The sequence below is a fragment of the Macaca mulatta genome, chromosome 20 (assembly GCF_049350105.2).
Source record: "Macaca mulatta isolate MMU2019108-1 chromosome 20, T2T-MMU8v2.0, whole genome shotgun sequence".
Classification (NCBI taxonomy): domain Eukaryota; kingdom Metazoa; phylum Chordata; class Mammalia; order Primates; family Cercopithecidae; genus Macaca; species Macaca mulatta.
Genome location: NC_133425.1, coordinates 2485268 through 2505364, shown reverse-complemented (window position 1 = coordinate 2505364; position 20097 = coordinate 2485268). Strand labels below are relative to the sequence as shown.

At 56.7% G+C, this 20097-nt stretch overlaps 1 protein-coding gene across 5 annotated transcripts; it reads left to right on the top strand.

Annotated features, from left to right (window-relative positions):
- Positions 1-545: 545 nt before the first annotated feature.
- LOC722432 (mastin-like) lies at positions 546-19471 on the top strand. Of its 5 annotated transcripts, XM_077985289.1 has the most exons (8): positions 546-700; positions 13658-14053; positions 16081-16368; positions 16460-16520; positions 16697-16877; positions 17029-17303; positions 18746-18918; positions 19013-19471. In XM_077985289.1, the coding sequence occupies exons 3-8, from the start codon at positions 16267-16269 to the stop codon at positions 19196-19198; spliced, it is 978 nt and encodes a 325-aa protein (XP_077841415.1). In that variant the 5' UTR covers positions 546-700; positions 13658-14053; positions 16081-16266; the 3' UTR covers positions 19199-19471. The 5 variants fall into 5 exon arrangements, with proteins under 5 accessions (XP_077841415.1, XP_077841417.1, XP_077841416.1 ...); XM_077985290.1 differs by lacking the exons at positions 546-700; positions 13658-14053 and adding an exon at positions 15805-15984; XM_077985288.1 differs by lacking the exons at positions 546-700; positions 13658-14053 and adding an exon at positions 15806-15984 and having other exon boundaries at positions 16197-16368.
- The last annotated feature ends 626 nt before the right edge of the window (positions 19472-20097 follow it).

Sequence of the window (20097 nt, the reverse complement as noted above, 5' to 3'; positions counted from 1 at the left end):
AGGAGGCTGAGGCAGAACGGTGTGAACCTGGGAGTTGGAGCGTGCAGTGAGCTGAGATTGCACCACTGCACTCCAGCCTGGGAGACAGAGCGAGACTCGTCTCAAGAAAAAAAAAAAAAAAGGCAAAGGAAAAAAATCACTCTGGTTCCTGCACCTCCAGCCAGCCCGGATGTACCCCACTTCCTCCTCCAATTGAGGACATGTCCTTGACTCTCTGGGGGTCTCCCCTGCAGCTCAACCAGCCAGGATGAGGGTTTCAAAAGATACTGCTCAGAGGCTGTGACCCGATCCTACCGTGTTCTGCAGGGCTCCTCCCGAGCTCCCTGAGGGAACCCCCTAACCACAGAGGCCTGGGCCCTCAGCCTCTGACTGGCCCCAGAGAGTCTAGGGGTGTCTTGGTGTCTTCTCGTCTCAAATTCCCCAGGCTGGGAGGCTGGGTGGGGAGAAGGCGCAAAGCCCGCTCCCTCCCTCCTGACTGTGCTGCTTGCTGGGTGGTGGTCACCAGGCTCACAGGGCCTCATCCGCCAGAAGAGTGGTGCGGGGGGAGCAAAGTCTGGGCCGTTTCCGTTTCCCTGTGCCGCGACCTACAGCTTTGATTTTCTGCGCTCCCAAAGAGGTGGGCCTCAGTGAATGCCTGTCACTGCTAATCCCCAAATTGATCACCTCTGTCAGCGAAGAGAGAGGCCGGGACCAGATTGGGGTGAGAGATGGGTCTGCAGTCCTGCTCCTGGCCGGCACAGTTGGAATGACTGGCGTGAGCGCTGCAGAGAATAAAGAGCGCGCCCGGTGCAGTGGCAGCAGCCCCGGGAAACCCGGGCAGGGAGAGTCCAGCCAGGAGCCAAGGGCTTTTTGGCCCCCAACCCTCTGAAACAGACGGAAAAGCCCACAGACTGGGGTGCCTGGGGCGTGACCTTCCCTCCACCTGGCCCTGCGTGCAGCATTCTTGTCCTGGTGCATGTGGGCGGGTCAGGTACCCTCCTCTCTCTCCCGCACTGCAGCCTGTTCTGCCTCTGATAGATGCTGCTGAGATCAAGAGCCCTTGGACGGGGCAGGAGTGGCCTGCCCCTGCTGTGTTCCCTCCACGTCATCCCTCTGCCCCAGCCTCACCCCTGCACACCTGTGCTGCTTCCTGCCTCCATGCCTTTCCCCGAGCAGTGCCCCACCCGCATGCCCCGCCCTCCCACCCCAGCCGCCCCGGTGGCTCTTTCCGGCATCCTCTAAATCGCAGCCCTTGGCTGGACACAGTGGCTCACGCCTGTAATCCCAGCCCTTTGGGAAGCCAAGGTGGGTGGATCACTCGAGGTCAGGAGTTCGAGACCAGCCTGACCAACATGATGAAAACCCATCTCTACTAAAAATACAAAACTTAGCGGGGTGTGGTGGCGGGCATCTGTAATCCCAGCTACTCAGGAGGCTGAGGCAGGAGAATCACTTGAACCCGCTGGGTGGAGGTTGCAGTGAGCTGAGATCATACCACTGCACTCCAGCCCGCGAGACGTAGAGAGATTCCGTCTCAAAAATAAATAAGTAATAGATTTAGAGACAGGGTCTCCCTGTGTTGCCCCGGCTGGTCTCAAATTCCTGGGCCCAAGGGACCCTCCTGCCTCAGCCTCCCAAAGTGCTGGGATTAGAGGTGTGAGCCACTATGCATGGCTAATTTAATATAATTTGATTTAATTTTAAGAGAGTCTCACTCTGCCTCCCAGGCTAGAGTACAGTGGTGCAATCCTGGCTCACTGGAGCCTTGACCTCCCCAGTCTCGAGCGATCCTCCCACCTCAGCCTCCTGAGTAGCTGGGACTATAGGCGTGAACCATCACACCCCACTAATCTACACCCCACTAATTTTTGTACCTTTTGTAGAGACTGGGTTTTACCACTTTGCCCAGGCTGGTCTCAAACTCCTGGGCTCAAGCAATCGTCCCACTTTGGCTTCCCAAAGTGCCAGGATTGCAGCATGAGCCACTGTGCCTGGCCCACTCTATAATTCAACATTTTTATTATTGTTTTAGTTTTTTTTTGTTGAGACAGAGTCTTGTTCTGTCTCCCAGGCTGGAGTGCAGTGGCGCGATCTCGGCTCACTGCAAGCTCTGCCTCCCGGGTTCCTGCCATTCTCCTGCCTCAGCCTCCCGAGTAGCTGGGACTACAGGCGCCCGCCACCACGCCCGGCTAATTGTTTGTATTTTTAGTAGAGATGGGGTTTCACCGTGTTAGCCAGGATGGTCTTGATCTCCTGACCTCTTGATCCACCGTCCTCAGCCTCCCAAAGTGCTGGGATTATAGGTGTGAGCCACCGTGCCCAGCCTAATTTTTGTATTTTTGTAAAGACGGGGTTTCACCATGTTGGCAAGGCTGGTCTCGAACTCCTAACCTCAGGTGATCCACCTGCCTCGGCCTCCCAAAGTGCTGGGATTACAGACATGAGCCACCACACCAGGCCCAACTTCATGTTTACTCTCTGTTCTTTTCAAGACAACAGAGGCTCCCTGAATGTGTTTATGCTGGGCCAGCACCGTGCTGGGGTAAAGGAGGATCTGTTCCTGCCACCACCTCCGTTCCGAGCTGACAGGCCGCTGGGGAGATGGTCAGCAAGGTGGGGGTTGCTGCAGAGCCAGAGCTACACTATTGTGAGGACGGTGGAAAAGGCCCCGGCACGCTCACAGATCCGGGCAGGCTTCCCGGAGGAGGTGGCGTTGAGGTGGGCATGAAGTTTCTGGGACGCAGCGGTGAAGGGTGCGGTCAGAGAGAGTGGGCCAGGAGATGCTTCGGAATGGCCAGGCTGAGGGCTCAGGGGGTGGAGCTGCCTGAATCGAGCCCAGCAAGGAATTCAGACTCTCGCCTGCGGGCAGAGGGGCACCAGAGTAGGGTCTTCATAACACGAGTGATTCGCATTCTGCTTGGGTCAGAGCTGTGGAGCAGCTGGGAGGGGCGGGACCCCTGGGGGAGCCTGTCAGCCGCGCTCCTGCAGAAATGTGGGGTGTGGGGGCTCGGTGGTGTGGACAGGGCCACGCAGAGAGGTGGACGGAGGGGTACCTGGGACTCAGACTTGCAGGGAGCGGGAGGGCAGGGGGAGTCCAGGGTGACCTCCTGGCTTAGTGTTTGGGTGGCTGGGGGATGCCAGGTCTGCAGGTCTGGGTGGCCGGGGGTCGGGCGGGGAGCTCAGGTTGGGTCCTGTTGGGCACCAGGAGCCTGGGACCCGGTGCAGTGTAGACCTGGCTGTCCAGGCTGTGCAGGTGCGTGAAGCCCCATGGGGGAGGCAGCCAGGGAGGGGGCGGGCAGAGGCAAGAAGGCTGTGCCGGGACCCAAGCGACGGCAGCAGGGGTCAGCAGAGGGGCCTGCGGCAGGGTGGACACTGGAGCAGGAGACCAGGGGAGGTTTGTCAACAGGGCTGAACAGATGGCCAGCCAGGCAGAGAGAGCTGCGGGGAGGTCTGGCGGGACCCAGCGCATCATGTCCACCCAGGCGGGACCCCAGCGCATTGTGTCCACCCAGGCGGAGCACCGGGTCAGTCGGCCTCCCGGGCTGCCTGCCGCCCCCTGGTGGCCCTGCCGGGAAACGCTGGTGCCTCAGGGGACACGGCCATGGCCCTGGAGTGGGGGTGTCAGTGTAGGGCTGCCCCCGGGAAAGGCTCAGCGCCGAGCCTGTGGGGACCCCTCCAGGGACGTCGGATGCCTGAGCCCAGACCCTGCCTGCCGAGTGGGCTGTGCTTGTGTTGGGGCACAAAGGACACACTTTGGCCAGGACAGTGGGGCAGTGACTGGTGTCCGAGATGTTTGAGGCAGGGCAGACAGACCCGCAGTCACTCCTCTACAGAGTCACACACCAGGGCGTCTGGGCTCTCAGCCCTCACCGCACCCAGCAGGAGGGGCGTGGGGAGGCGGGGCAGCAGGTTGGACCAGCTCTCCTGACATGGGGCTGCAGCCAGGCGGGGTTGGGCTCCTGGGATTCCCATGTGCGTGGACGGTCGGTTGGATGCCGCAGCCACCATCTGAAGCCAGCTTGGGAAACTTCAGTTTCTTAGCAAGGTAGCCTGACACTTTGTTTTTTTTTTGTTTTTTTTTTTTTTTCTTTTTTTGAGACGGAGTCTCGCTATGTCGCCCAGGGTGGAGTGCAGTGGCCGGATCTCAGCTCACTGCAAGCTCCGCCTCCCGGGTTTTTACGCCATTCTCCTGCCTCAGCCTCCCGAGTAGCCGGGACTACAGGCGCCCACCACCTCGCCCGGCTAGTTTTTTGTATTTTTTAGTAGAGACGGGGTTTCACCGTGTTAGCCAGGATGGTCTGGAACTCCTGACCTCGTGATCTGCCCGTCTCGGCCTCCCAAAGTGCTGGGATTACAGGCTTGAGCCACCGCACCCGGCCGGTTTTTTTTTTTTTTTTTTTTTTTTTGAGACTGAGTTTCGCTCTTGTTACCCAGGCTGGAGTGCAATGGCGCGATCTCGGCTCACTGCAGTCTCTGCCTCCTGGGTTCAAGTGATTCTCCTGCCTCAGCCTCCCATGTAGCTGGGATTACAGGCGTGCAGCACCATGCCTGACTCGTTTTTTGTAGTTTTAGTAGAGATGGGGTTTTGCCATGTTGGCCAGAGCTGGTCTCCATCTCCTGACATCAGGTGATCTGCCCACCTCAGCCTCCCAAAGTGTTGGGATTACAGACGTGAGCCACCGTGCCCGACACTCCCCGCCCCGCCCCGGGCACTGTTAATTTTTTTTTTTTTTAAACAAACTTCAGCTTCTACGATGGGCTTTCAGGGCTACAGAAATCGCTCACATTTACACCCACTTACATACGTGTGTGTGCTGGAGCAGATGTACACAGATGCACTCACTTGGTGCAGGCATTTCGGGGTGTATTAGCTACACAGCATTTCTCAACCTTTTGGAGGCTCAGGTAATGTGGCTCTGAAACGTGTTTCCTGGGTCGTGCCCTCTTGTGGATCCAGGAGAGCAGGGACATTTGCCTGTGCGTTCACTGCTGTATTCTTGGTGTCTGGAGCAGTGCCTGACCTGTGGTGTGTGCTTAGTGAGTTATCCGTGGAATGAATGAATGAATGAATGAATGAACCAGCCAGAACCATGGGGGCCATTGACTGGAAATGTCTGGATTCAGTTGGCTGAATCAAACAGACTTAGAGCTTGAGAGGGAAAAATGATTTCACTTAGTAAATAAAAGTCCTCTCTGCAGGACTAGACATGAAAGGAAAAAAAAAAGTTCTACCTTTGCCCCCGCGGTTCTCAGGTTTCACCTACGGCGGTGAAATACACTGCAGGTCACACGCGTAGGTTTGGCCGCTGGCCGTCCAGTAGTCCTCCCACCTGGGGGTACAGGGGTGCGGGGGGGGCACCCAGTGAAGGAGGCAGGCAGCGGGGGCAGCCTGCTGTGCTGGGGGAGAGGAGGAGGGAGCCCTGGAGGACAGACAGAAGGACCATCGAAGGAGAAACCCTGCTGGCCTTGGGACCTGGAGGAAAAACCAGGGCCCGTGCTCCTGGTGCCGGGATCCGGCAATTGGACGGAACCTCTCGGATTCCCCGGTGCTGTGAAATCCACTTGGGGCCATCACACCCTTCGTTGCCGTGTTCCCTGGCAGGACTCGAATGCAGGGTGAGCTGGGCACCTTTCCCAGGGTTTGCTCTAGGTCCTGGTCTCCCGTCAGTTCCCCCGGAGCAGAGCCTGTGGCAAGGATTCTTGTTTGGGGGTGTCTTCCTGTCCCGCAGCACTGAGCTTACCCGGTCTGTGGCCTCCTCCCACCCCATCTCCAGATACACTCCTGTTCAGATGGTACCTGGTCTTCTTCTGTGTGAGAAATCTCTCTGGGCAGTCTGCCCAGGAGAGGACACAAGTACCCCTAATGTCACTAAGTGTGGCTAGATTATCTTCCAAGGGGTTGGTGCACTCTTGTCCCCTCCTCAGTGGTGGCTCCCCAAAGATATGTCCATGTCTGAGTTCCCGGAACCTTTGTGTCTCAGGTAGCACATGATGTGATTCAGTTAAGGGTGCTGAGAGGAGATTATCCAGGTGGGCCCTGAATGGGATCTTATATGTCTTTCCAATAAGAGGGGCTCGCTGGGTACGGGGGCTCACGCCTGTCAGCTCAGCACTAGGAGGCCAAGACAGGCAGATCGTGTGAGGTCTGGAGTTTGGGACTAGCCTGGGTCACATGGTGAAACCCTGTCTCTACTAAAACTACAAAAATCAGCCGAGCGTGGTGACCTGGAATCCCAGCTACTTGGGAGGCTGAGGCTCAAGAATTGCTAGAACCTGGGAGGCGGAGATCACGCCATTGCACTCCAGCCTGGGTGACACAGCGAAACTCCATCTGAAAAAAAAAAAAAAAAAAGAGGGTTCCACAGAGGGGACGCAAGCAGGAGGGGACAGCACGGCCCTGGAGGCAGCAGGGAGTGGCACAGCCATCATGCCAAGAAGACAGGACAGGACATAAACACATAAATAACTTCCATTGTTTTAAGCCACCATGTTTGTGGTAATGTGTTACAGCAGTGGCAGGAAATTAATACATCCACACAAGGGTTCCCCTTTCTCAGGCTAGACACGACAGCTCACACCTAGAATTCCAGCACTTTGAGAGGCTCAGGTGGGAGGATCATTTGCACCCCGGAGTTCGAGACCAGCTTGGGAAACAGTGAGATCCCATCTCTACAAAAAACTAAAAAGAGGCCAGGTGCGGTGGCGCACACCTATAATCCCAGCACTTTGGGAAGCCGAGGCAGGCGGATCACACGGTCAGGAGATCGAGACCATCCTAGCTAACATGGTGAAACCCCATCTGTACTAAAAATACAAAAAATTAGCCGGGCACGGTGGCAGGAGTCTATAGTCCCAGCTACTCTGGAGGCTGAGGCAGGAGAATGGCGTGAACCCAGAAGGCGGAGCTTGCAGTGAGCCGAGATCGCACCGCTGCACTCCAGCCTGGGGGACAGAGCAAGATTCCATCTCAAAAAAAAAAAAAAAAACACACACAAACAAAACAAAAACTATTTTGAAATGGCCCTGCAAAGTCATCTTTTGTGGGGGGATATATGCATCTGTAAAGAAAAGGCTGGGCGCAGTGGCTCACGCCTGTAATCCCAACACTTTGGGAGGCCGAGGTGGGTGGATCACGAGGTCAGGAGACCGAGACCATCCTGGTTAACACGGTGAAACCCCGTCTCTACTAAAAATACAAAAAAATTAGCTGGGCGTGGTGGCGGGCAGCTGTAGTCCCAGCTACTTGGGAGGCTGAGGCAGGAGAATGGCGTGAACCCGGGAGGTGGAGCTTGCAGCGAGCTGAGATCCGGCCACTGCACTCCAGCCTGGGCGACAGAGCGAGACTCCGTCTCAAAAAAAAAAAAAAAAAAAAAAAGAATTTTAGGCTGGGTGCGGTGGCTCACGCCTGTAATCCCAACACTTTGGGAGGCCGAGGCAGGCGGATCATGAGGTCAAGAGATTGAGACCATCCTCATCCTGGCCAACATGGTGAAACCCCATCTCTACTAAAAATACAAATACTAGCTGGGCGTGGTAGCGGGCACCTGTAACCCCAGCTACTCAGGAGATTGAGGTAGGAGAATCGCTTGAACCCAGGAGGCGGAGGTTGCAGTGAGCCGAGACCATGCCACTGCACTGCAGCCTGGGCAACAAGAGCAAGACTCTGTCTTAAAAAAAAAAAAAAACCTTCTCTGCTACAGCCCTTCAGCCCTTGGGATTGGCACACTGACCTGCCAGGCATCGGACCATGGTTACCCGTGGGTCACCCACGATTTCTGTCTGACCTGGCTACAAATAGGCCATTCCCAGGACCCCGTTCTTGGGTCCAACGATTTGCTAGAGTGGCTCATGGAACTCACGGAAATGCTTTATTTACTATTACAGATTTATTACAAATGACATGTAAGCCAAAAAGTATTCGAGATAGGTCTCAATCGATTTAGAAGCTTATTTTGCCAAGGTTAAGGATTTGGCCGTGACACAGCCTCAGGATGTCTTGAGAACCTGTGAAGGTGGCTGGGCTGCAGCTGGGTTTTTTTTTTTTTTTTTTTTTTTTTTCTGGAGAGAGTCTTGTCCTGTCGCCACCTGGGGTGCAGCGAGGCCATCTCAGCTCACTGTGTTAAATACAGTGAACTCCGAGTTTCTCTTCAAAGCATCAGCATGTGAGTTAGTTCAGCTTTCTTATTCTTTGATTCTCCGTTTTAAAGTTTAACTTCCGGGTTCTCTTTGCCCCTTTGCCTCTAGTTTCAGTAAACAACTTTCCCACCAGTTCTAATCAGTAGCTCACATCTCTTCCCCGGTCACCTGCTTTGACCCGAGTCACCCCTGGTCACCTGCTCCGCCCTGACTCATCCTGAGTCACCTGTTCTGTAACCATCCTTCCCGCCAGACTACTCACTCTGCCACTCCGACTCGTACCCCTGCTCTCTTTAAAGTAGCCAGCTGGAATTAGCTTAGACTGTGCGGTCCAACCCCAGCCGATAGGGGAACGACACAGCAGTAGGGGCTACCTGTGTCAGGGATAAGAACCCCTTTACCTCCCTTGTTCAAGTGTGCCGTCGCCATTGCTCCATCCATGAGACGCACCCTTCTAGAGATGTAAATTGTCTTGAGGCCGGGCACGGTGGCTCAAGCCTGTATTCCCAACATTTTGGGAGGCCGAGGCAGGCGGATCGCTAGGTCAGGAGTTCAAGACCAGCCTCAGCAACATGGTGAAACCCTGTCTACAGTAAAAATACAAAAGTTAGGCGTGATGGCGGGCACCTGTAATCTACTTGGCTACTTGGCTCACTGCACCATCTGCCTCCCAGGTCCAAGCAAGTCTCTTGCCTCAGCCTCCCAAGTAGCTGGGATTACAGACGTGTGCCACCACGCATGGCTAATTTTTGTATTTTTAGTAGAGACAGGGTTTCGCCATGTTGGCCAGGCTGGTCTTGAACTCCTGACCTCAAGTGATCCACCCTCCTCAGCCTCTCAAAGTGCTGGGATTACAGACGTGAGCCACTGTGCCCAGCTTTTTTTTTTGTATTTTTAATAGAGATGGTGTTTCCCCCTGTTGGCCAGGCTGGTCTCAAACTCCTGACCTCAAGTGATCTGCTCACCTCGGCCTCTCAAAGTGCTGGGATACAGGTGTGAGCCACTCCTCTGGTCTCCAGCTTGGTTTTATATATTTTAGGGATACCAAAGTTATAGGCAGACATCAGTCAATACATGTAAGGTGCACGTTGGTTCAGTCTGCAAAGGTGGGATGTCTGAGGGGAGCTTCCCGGTCATAGGTGGATTCAAAGATTTCCTGGCTGGTAGTTGATTGAAAGAGTTAAATTTTGCCTAAAGAGTTGAAGTCTGCAGGAAAAAATGGGGCTAAAGTCACAGAATCGTGAAACCAAGGTTCTTGTTATGTAGATGAAGCCTCCAGGTAACAGGCTTCAGAGAGAATAGATGGCAAATGTCTCTTACCAGACCTTAAAAGGTGCTAGACGCTCCTGAAAATACTTAGTAAGGGTTGGGCGCAGTGGCTCACATCTGTAATCCTAATACTTTGGAAGGCTGAGGCAGGCAGATCACCTGAGGTCGGGAGTTTGAGACCAGCCTGACCAACATGGAGAAACCCCGTCTCTACTAAAAATACAAAATTAGCTGGGTGTGTTGGCAGGCGCCTGTAGTCCCAGCTACTCGGGAGGCTGAGGCAGGAGAATTGCTTGAACCTGGGAGGCAGAGGTTGCGGTGAGCCAAGATCGCGCCACTGCACTCCAGCCTGGGCAACAAGAGCGAAACTCCATCTCAAAAAAAAAAAAAAAAAAAAAAAAAAAAAAAAAGCCTAGTAAGGGAAGACAATTCTCTACAAAACGTAAATTTCGCCCACAAGAGGCAGCTTTGCAGGGCCATTTAAAAATATATCGAAGAAATACATTTTGGGGCTGGGCGTGGTGGCTCACACCTGTAATCTCAGCACTTTGGGAGGCCAAGATGGGCAGATTACTTAAGATCAGGAGTTTGAGACCAGCCTGGGCAACATGGCAAGACCCTATCTCTACTAAAAATACAAAAATTAGCCGGGCGTGATGGTGGGCACCTGTAATCCCAGCTACTTAGGAGGCTGAGGCATGAGAATCGCTTGAACCCGGGAGGCGGAGGTTGCAGTGAGCCAAGATCATGCCACTGCAATCCAGCCTGGGCAACAGAGTGAGATTCCCTCTAAAAAAAAAAAAAAAGATCTCTGTTTTAATGTTAAGGCTGGTCAGCAGTGCCTGAATCCCAAAGGGAGGAGGGTGTAATGAGGCGTTTCCAATCCCCTTTCCCAGCGTGGCCTGAACTAGTGTTTTGAGCCGCTTCAGAATCCCCTTGGAGGAGAGGAGTGGTCCGTTTTGCTGGTTGAGGGCTTATAATTTTATTTTTGCTTTGCAGATGTCTTAGAGGATAAAAATGAGCGGGCAGATGAAGAGATACTCAGGGCGAGGTTCAGAAAGCTGCACCGAGCCCACCTCATGGATGTGAGAAAGAAAAGTGGCTCAGAGCAGCCTGGGAAACGTGAGGTCTGTGACCTGGGTCAGGCCCAGAGAGGCCTGAGCAGGAGGCGTGTGAAGTCCCCGCACCGTGCCAGGCGGGAAACTGTTTCAGGGTATTTGCGTTTCTTTCCCTGTAGTTTCAGGCTAGGTGATAAATTACCTACAATGTTGCCACAAGACGCACAATGTAACCGTCACTCATTATCTTCATGTTCCTGGAATTTTTTTTTTTTTTTTTAGTCTACTAAAAAATACAAAAAACTAGCCGGCCGAGGTGGCGGACGCCTGTAGTCCCAGCTACTCGGGAGGCGGAGGCAGGAGAATGGCGTGAACCCGGGAGGCGGAGCTTGCAGTGAGCTGAGATCCAGCCACTGCACTCCAGCCTGGGTGACAGTGCGAGACTCCGTCTCAAAAAAAAAAAAAAAAAAAAAAGAGAGTGTAGCCCTGCCTGCCAGGCTGGAGTGTAGCGGTGCAGTCATGGCTCAGGGCAGCGCCAACCTCCTGGGCTCAAGCTGTCAGAGGCACGTGAACCAGAGCAACTCCATCTTGAATGGGGCTGGGTAACATGAGACTGGGACCTATGGGGCCACGTTCCCAGACAGTTATGGTATTCTGAGTCACAGGGTGAGACAGGCGGTCAGCACAAGATACAGGTCATAAAGACCTTGCTGATAAAACAGGTTGCAGCAAAGGAGCCGCCCAAATCCCACCAAAACCAAGATGGCGACGAGAGTGACCTCTGGTTGTCCTCACTGCCACACTCCCACCAGCGCCATGGCAATGTCAGGAAGTCACCATACACGGTCTAAAAAGGGGAGGTATGAATCATCCACCCCTCATTTCGCAGATCATCAAGAAATAACCACAAAAACAGAGAACCAGTGGTCCTCGGGGCTGCTTTGTCTATGCAGTAGCCATTCTTTTTTTTTTTTTTGGAGATGGAGTCTTGCACTGTCACCCAGGCTGGAGTGCAGTGGAATGATCTCGGCTCACTGCCACCTCTGCCTCCTGGGTTCTTGGCATCCTCCTGCCTCAGCCTAGCTGAGTATCTGGGTTTACAGGCGCCCGCCACCACGCCCGGCTAATTTTTTGTATTTTTAGTAGAGCCAGGGTTTCAGTGTGTTAGCCGGGCTGGTCTCGAACTCCTGACCTCATGACCTGCCTGCCTCAGCCTCCCAAAGTGCCGGGATTACAGGCACGAGCCACCGCGCCCGGCCAGAGTAGCCATTCTTTACTCCTTTACTTCCTAATAAACTTGTTTTCACTTTACTCTATGGACTCGCCCTGAATTCTTTCTTGTGAGAGATCCAAGAACCCGCTCTTGGGGTCTGGATCGGGACCCCTTTCCCGTAACACAGCCATTCTCTCGCCTCAGCCTCCCAAGTAGCTAAGACCACGGGTGCGTGCCACCGAGCCTAATTTTTAATTTATATTTTTAAGAGATAGGGTCTCCAGCCTGACCAACATGGTGAAACCCTGTCTCTACTAAAAATACAAACAATGAGCCTGGCGTGGTGGTGGGCGCCTGTAGTCCCAGCTACTCGGGAGACTGAGGCAGGAGATTTGATTGAACCTGGGAGACGGAGGTTGCAGTGAGCCGAGATCGCGCCATTGCACTGCAGCCTGGGCGACAGTGAGACTCTGTCTCAAAAAAAAAAAAAAAAAAAAAAAAAAAGATGGGGTCTCAATGTGCAGCCCAGGCTGATCTCAAACTCCTGACCTCAAGTGATCCTCTCGCTTCAGCCTTCTGAAGTGCTGGGATTACAGGCATGAGCCACCACACCGGGCCCACTGTGCAGGCAGTGAGTCACACCTGTAATCCCAGCACTTTGGGAGGGCCGAGGTGGGAGAATCTTGAGCTGAGGAGTTTGAGACCATCCTGGGTGACACAGTGAAACCCTGTCTTTGCTAAAAATAAGAAAATTAGCTGGGTGTGGTTGGGCACAGTGGCCCACGCCTGTAATCCCAGCACTTTGGGAGGCTGAGGCAGGTGGATCACGAGGTCAGGAGATCGAGACCATCCTGGCTAACACAGTGAAACCCCATCTCTACTAAAAATACAAAAAATTAGCCGGGCGCGGTGGTGGGCGCCTGTAGTCCCAGCTACTCGGGAGGCTGAGGCAGGAGAATGGCGTAAACCCGGGAGGCGGAGCTTGCAGTGAGCGGAGATTGCACCACCACTGCACTCCAGCCTGGGCAACAGAGCGAGACTCCACCTCAAAAAAAAAAAAAAAAGAAAAGAAAAGAAAAGAAAAGAAAAGAAAATTAGCTGGGCGTGGTAGCGCACACCTGTAGTCCCAGCTACTCTGGAGGCTGAGGACAGGATGGCTTGAGCCTGAGAGGTAGAGATTGAATGAGCTGAGATCATGTCCCTGGGTGACAGAGCAATAGCCTGGGAAAAGGAAAGGAGAGGAGAAAGGAAAGTCAGGCCGGGCACGGTGGCTCACGCCTGTAATCCCCGCACTTTGGGAGGCCGAGGTGGGCGGATCACTTGAGGTCGGGAGTTCGAGACCAGCCTGGCCAACAGGGTGAAACCCCCGTTCCTACTAAAAATACAAAATTAGACAGGTGTGGTGGTGTGTGCCTGTAGTCCCAGCTACTCCAGGGGCTGAGGCAGGAGAATCACTTGAACCCAGGAGGCAGAGGCTGCGGTGAGCTGAGATCATGCCACTGCACTCTGGCCTGGGCGACAGAGCAAGACTCCATCTCAAAAAAAAAAAAAAAAAAATAGAAAAGGAGAGGGAACAGAGGCTTGTAGTTCTGCAGGCTGCACGGGCATGGTGTCAGTATCTGCTTGGCTTCTGGGGAGGCCTCGGGAACCACCCATGGTGGTGGAAGGCCAATGGGGAGCCAGGGTATCCCACGGTGAGGGAGGAAGCAAGAGAGAAGGACTGCGAGGGACCGAGAGCCAGACCAAGGGGCTGAGCGGCGCCCACCCAGGTTTCCAGAGGAAGGAGATTTTGGGTGGGAAACAAACTTCTCCGAGTGTGGCTGTTCGTCACAGGAACGTGTCCTGCTGGTCACTTACGATTGCTGGGCCTGTGACAGCGGCAACCGGTCAGGCATGGGCAGGGCAGGAGAGGGCTCCCCTCCCACACACCAGGATGTCGGGAGACCTTCGGGTGATGGTCAGGCGGTTGTTAGCTGCCTCGCTAACATAATACTTGTTGCAGCTGGCACCAGGGAACGACAGTCTCCCAGCAGAGAGCAAACACCTGAAACGTGATCAGCCGCTTCCCAGTACGATCTCCGGAGCTGGGCGAGCGGGCCGGAGCAGGCCCACTAAGAAGCAAAATGGCGGAGTTTAACTGGTCTGTGGCCTTCAAGGTATCTGCAGCTGGTCTTGAAGAGCATCTCAAGTGAGCACAAGCACAGCTCCAGCCAACGCACCACACACGCTCCCGTCCCGAGCGCTAGCAGACCACGGCACATGCGGACAGCCCACCCATGGGAGGAATCACAGAGAAGGGATGCGAGACCCCGGGAGCACGCCTGTCATCCCAGCACTGTGGGAGGCCAAGGCAGGCGGATCACAAGGTCAGGAGTTCAAGACCAGCCTGGCCAACATGGTGAAACCCCGTCTCTACTAAAAATATAAAAAATAGCTGGGCGTGGTGATGCATGTCTGTAATCCCAGCTAATTATGAGGCTGAGGCAGGAGAATCGTTTGAACCCATCAGGTGGAGCTTGCAGTGAGTCGAGATGGCACCACTGCGCTCCAGCCTGGGTGACAGAGCGAGACTCCGTCTCAAAAAAACAACCCCTAGTCAAAGGTCGAACTGCACACTAGCCTTTTGAGTTGCCTGCTTGGGCCTTTTCCAAGTGTACTTGCCTTCATTTTGTTCCTGCTCTAAAGCTGCTCACTTTTCTTTCTTAATTATTATTATTATTTTGAGACAGGTTCTCACTCTGTCACCCAAGCTGGAGTGCAGTGGTGTGATCTCGGCTCACTGCAACCTGCGCCTCCCAGGTTCAAGCAATTCTCCTGCCTCAGCCTCCCACGTAGCTGGGATTACAGGCATGTGCCACCACGCCCGGCTAATTTTTGTATTTTTAGTAGAGACAGGATTTCACTACCTTGGCCAGGCTGGTCTCGAACTCCTGGCCTTAAGTGGTCTTCCCACCTTGGCCTCTCATGGTGCTGGGATTACAGGCGTGAACCACCGCACCCAGCCTCTAAAGCGTTTTAATAAACTGTCACTCCTGCTCTAAAACTTGCCTCAGTCTCTCCTGACGTCTGCCCCTCAGTCGAATTTTTATTCTGAGGAGGCAAGACCTGAGGTTGCAGCAGATCCGCGTGCATTTGCTGTCGCTCCCAGACCTAGAGGATGCCACCGTGGCCGTGGGACACAGAGAGCTGGAGCAGGCTGCTGGCTGTGCGGGCAGGGAGGAGAGAGCGCGGGGAGAGGGCTGCGGGCGGCGCTGCAGCCTCTCTCTGCGTTTCTATGGCTGGTCTCTAACTGAGCTCAAACTCCCCATCCTAACGCAGCCCTGCAGGCCGGGGGAGGGCGCCGGAGACCTGACCCTGAGGAGGGAGACCAGGCCCCGAGGAGGGAGACCTGACCTGGAGGAGGGAGACCAGGCCCGGGGGAGGGAGACCTGGCCCGGGGGAGGGAGATCTGACCTGGAGGAGGGAGACCAGGCCCGGGGGAGGGAGACCAGGCCCGGGGGAGGGAGACCTGACCCGGAGGAGGGAGACACGGCCCCGGGGAGGGAGACCTGGCCCGGGGGAGGGAGACCTGACCCGGAGGAGGGAGACACGGCCCCCGGGGAGGGAGACCAGGCTCCTGCTCTGTCCAGGGTCCGGCACTGGGTTCTCTCTCTGTATCTCAGGCTGCGTCGTCCCCACTGCGTCTTCCTCTGGGGGCTGCGGCTCCTCGGGTCGGCTATGATGCAACGTGGGTGGGGGGCGGGGGCTGGGGGTCAGGTTGGGTAATGCCTGCGGCTCCCTCTGCCTCCTGCATCTCTGTCTGCAGCTCCGTGTCCAGCAGGGCCAAGAAGGGTGTTGGGTGAGGCTGAGAGCGGCCAGGTGGGGTCTCCACAGGGGAACCAGCGCTGGGACAGTCACCTCCAGCAGCATCCTGATGTTCTGGGGACACTGGTGCTGGGGGTTCGGCGGGGAAGGGCTCCTGGGTCCTCATGACCCTCTCCCATGGGTGAGCTTCGGGGTCTTGGAAACAGACTAAAGGGATGTCAAGTCCTCATTCCTCGGAGCTGCTGACAAGGCCAGACTGGGTCAGGTTTTCTTGCTCCCACCCCAGCACCTCCGGGCAGTGGAAGGTCCAGAGAGAGGTCGGGGACCGGGCGGCTCGGTGCGCCCTGGGCTTGTCCCCTTCTCTCCCTGGCTGGTGACTTGCACTCTCCTGGAGCTGGTTCTCGCAGCCCGAGGCCGTCGTGAGATAGGAGGCACTAAGGGTTATTTTGGGGAGGCGGATATTTTGGGCCAAAGAGGAGAACGGGCTCCAGGCACCAGGAAGTGAATCCTTCACTCCCAAGGACGGTGGGTGTCCCCGGTGAGGGTGAGGAGGGGACCTGGCCAGAGAACAGGAACGGGCTATGCTTTAACACACGCATCCCTCCCTTCCTCCCTCCCTAGCTGGGGTGTCGCTGCTGCTTCTCTTTGAGGCGTTGACCATTTCTCAGACCCCCCCCCTGCCACCGGGGCTGCCTCCCACCCCTGCAGCTCCGATGGCCACGGTTCACACACTGCAGTTCTGTGCCCTGGACCCAGTCCCACCCAGTGGGACTCAGCGCCTGGCCCCACCTGCTCTCAGCATTCTGAATGTGCCCAGGAGGGGCTTCCCTGCCCACCCACTTCCTCTGTAGGAGAGATAAATGGGCTCCCAGAGACGCCAGGGAAGAGGCAGAGAGACCGGGGGCACGGGTATGCCGCCCACTCCGAACCCCCCTCTCCATTCCCAGACCCCAGCTGGGGCTCAGATCTCCTCACCCCAAGCCTGGCTTTCTCCCCACAGATGCTGTGGCTGCTGCTCCTGACCCTCCCCTGCCTGGGGGGCTCCGTGCCCGGGAATCCAGGCGAGTCCACCCCACCCAGTGCCCCCTCTGCCCGGGACCCCACCCCCCGCCCTGGGCTCAGAGCGCCAGCCCTGCCGGGGGCGTGGGGACCGTCTGATTGCCGGTCTTTCCTGGTGCCCCTGAGCCCTGGGAAGACCCTCGTCCGGCCCCCTCACGCCCCTCCCTTGCCTCCCCAGAGCCCGGCGCGGGGCGTGAGCTGGTGGGCATCGTCGGGGGCTGCGACGTCTCGGCCAGGAGGTTCCCCTGGCAGGTCAGCTTGAGGTTCTACAGCATGGAGAAGGGCCTGTGGGAGCACATCTGCGGGGGCTCCCTCATCCACCCAGAGTGGGTGCTGACCGCCGCCCACTGCCTCGAGCCGTGAGTGGAGCCTGCCGTCCCCTCGGCGGGTGGGAGTGGGGGTGGGGACGGGCAGGTGTCCTGTGTGCCGGGGGCCCCTCCCGGGATTCAGGGAAAGCCCCGGTCCTGAGCATCCAGCCTTGCTCTGAGAGGTGCCCGTTCCTCTCTCCAGGGAGGAGCTGGAGGCCTGTGCGTTCAGGGTGCAGGTCGGGCAGCTAAGGCTCTATGAGGACGACCAGCCGACGAAGGTGGTTGAGATCGTCCGTCATCCCCGGTACAACAAGAGCCTGTGTGCCCGGGGTGGTGCGGACATCGCCCTGCTGAAGCTGGAAGCCCCAGTGCCGCTGTCTGAGCTCGTCCACCCGGTCTCGCTCCCGCCCGCCTCCCTGGACGTGCCCTCGGGGAAGACCTGCTGGGTGACCGGCTGGGGTGACATTGGACATGGAGGTCAGGAACAGAGCCCCTTGGGTGGGATGTGGGGAGATGGCCTGGAATGTCGGTGCGGGCCTGGGCTCCAGATGCACCCGGATGGCTTCCTGCTGTTGCTGAGACGGGTGACCACAGGCCAGGTGGTTCAGAGCAGCAGGAATTGTTTATCTCACGGCTCTGGAGGTGAAACGTCCAAACTCCAGGCGTGGGCAGGGCTGCTTCCTTTCAGAGGGCCCGAGGGAGAGTCCGTTCCATGCCTTCTCGGCTTCTGGGACCTCTGCCCATCCCCATGCCCCTGGGCTTGCAGCCGTGTTTCTCCAGGCTCCCCTCTCCCTTCTCCTGTATGGACACTGGGTGCTGTATTTAGGATGTCTCTAATTTAACATGACCTCGTCTTTTTTTTTTTTTTTTGAGACGGAGTCTCGCTCTGTCGCCCGGGCTGGAGTGCAGTGGCCGGATCTCAGCTCACTGCAAGCTCCGCCTCCGGGGTTTACGCCATTCTCCTGCCTCAGCCTCCCGAGTAGCTGGGACTACAGGCGCCCGCCATCTCGCCCGGCTAGTTTTTTTTTTTTTTGTATTTTTTAGTAGAGACGGGGTTTCACTGTGTTCGCCAGGATGGTCTCGATCTCCTGACCTCGTGATCCACCCATCTCGGCCTCCCAAAGTGCTGGGATTACAGGCTTGAGCCACCGTGCCCAGCCATGACCTCGTCTTAATTCTGTCTGCAAAGGTCTTTTTCCAAATAAGGTCACAGTGGCAAGTTCTGGGGTTGTGACATGCGGGTGCTCCTGTCCACCTCCCAACAGGCATTTTGTGAGTTTACTCCATCCTCAGTGTCACACTCAGTTGCCTGCTCTTCCTTTGCAGCAAATAAACCGTGAGCCACGGGAGGCGGGGGACTCGCCCTGGGCCCCACAGCGCGTCAGCCGCTGGAGCCTCATTCCCACCACAACGCGGTCCAGGCGGAGTCCCGGTCCCATACTTTTCCCAAACAGTTTCTTTTTTAAAAATTTTTTATTTAAAAACTTGTTTTTGAGGCAGGGTTATGCTGTGTCGCCCAGGCTGGAGTGCAATGGTGCAGTCATAGCTCACTACAGCCTCAAACTCCCAGGCTCAAGTGATCCTCCCACCTCAGTCTCCCAGGTAGCTGGAACCACAGGCGTGAGCTACCACACCCGGCTGACTTTGTTTCTTTTCGTAGGGACGGGGTTTCATCGTCACCTTAGCCTCCCAAAGTGCTAGGGTTATAGGCGTGGGCCAAAGCGCCCGGCCCCTCGTCATTTCTAAGAGTGAGGCCTGTGGTTCCGGGCTCCTGGGCCCGGGACTGCAGCCTTGGGGCTCACCCCCGGCCAGGGAAGGCCCAGCTGTGAGTGAATAGTATGCCTCAGCTCTGGACAAAATGAGAAGCCGCAGCCTTGCCTCCACCAGGCCCCTGAGCCTCACCACACCTCTCCTTGCAGAACCACTGCCCTGGCCCCTCAGCTTGCGGGAGGTGAGGGTGAAGGTCAGGAGCAACGTCCTCTGTAACCAGATCTATTGCCGCCGCTTTCCTTCCAACCACACTGAGCCGTCTGAGCAGCTCATCAAGGACGACATGCTGTGTGCCGGGGACGGGAACCACGGCTCCTGCCTGGTGAGACCCCAGACCGACCTGTCCGTCCCCTCCTGGGGGGGACACGTGGGGAGGCACATGGGGAGCCCTTGCTGAGTGCCGTGTCTCCCCACAGGGCGACACCGGGGGCCCCCTGGTGTGCAGGTGGAACTGCACCTGGGTCCAGGTGGGGGTGGTGAGCTGGGGCACCTTCTGCGGTCACAGCGACGTCCCCGGCGTGTACGCCCGCGTGACGAGCTACATGTCCTGGATCCACCAGCACGTCCGTCCCTTCCCTGGGGCTGCAGGGGCGTTCACGTGACGGAGGAGACCCCGCCTTCCTTGTGGACACCTTCCGCCCCTCCCCAGTTCCAGCCTCACTATCCTGGCACCCAGTGGTCCTCTGCCTGGGACCCACATTTCTGCTGCCCTTTCCTGCCTCTCATCCACGTCCCGTCCTTCTCGAGGGAGAGGCCTGGGCGCCTCTGCAGGCTGATGTCTCCAGGAAGGCGGGTGTGCGTGGGGAGCAGAGGCCCGGCTCTCCTGCCTCCTGCCCAGCCTGGCCCTTGACTCTGATTAAACTGTGCGTAAAGCAGCCTCTGTGTGTCCGAGTGCATTTGTCCACAGGGCTGGGGAGGCTTCCCTTGGGGTCTCTAAGCTCCGGCCCTTCCTCGGGGCAGCATGGAGCTGGGTGTGGGCAGTGGGGGTTCCAGGGTGCTGTGGGGGCTCATCCTGGCTGGCACTTCCCTGCTCCTTCCCTCGCCTCTCCCTCCTCATTGGCAATAGTCTGCCCTGGGCCAGGCCTTAGGTTCCAGCTGGATAAGGTGGTGGTTTCCACAGCGGGAGGGAGGGAGCTGTGTCCACAGACCGCATGGGCGCGGTGTCACCGGCAGTGGGGACGGCTGTAGGGTGCACTGGAACAGCCTGGGAGTGGGGTCCCGGGCGTCCCTGGACCAGCTGAGGGGCTTAACCAGTGGGAGCTGCTTGGGCTGGACGGTGACGCTGAGGCTGGCTCCCCCGGGGGGCAGTGAAATGACAGGGTCACAGGGATGTGCCGAGGTTCTAGCGTCAAGCGCCTCACCTTTGTTCCTGCCTGCAGGAGGGTCAGGGCCACCCGCGGGGTGGGGCTGGGTTCTGCCTCCATCTCCTTGGAACTTGGCTCAGGGCTCCCACCCCTACAATCTGCAGTCCAGGCTGTGGGCTGCGGTGTTTGCTCTGGGA

Excerpts from the sequence above, each read along its gene's own strand:
- LOC722432 (XM_077985289.1), top strand. The coding sequence starts at position 16,267 with ATGTGCCCAGGAGGGGCTTCCCTGCCCACCCACTTCCTCTGTAGGAGA. Across the intron at positions 16,369-16,459 it reads CAGAGAGACCGGGGGCACGG|ATGCTGTGGCTGCTGCTCCT; the intron begins GTATGCCGCCCA and ends TTCTCCCCACAG. Across the intron at positions 18,919-19,012 it reads GGAACCACGGCTCCTGCCTG|GGCGACACCGGGGGCCCCCT; the intron begins GTGAGACCCCAG and ends GTCTCCCCACAG.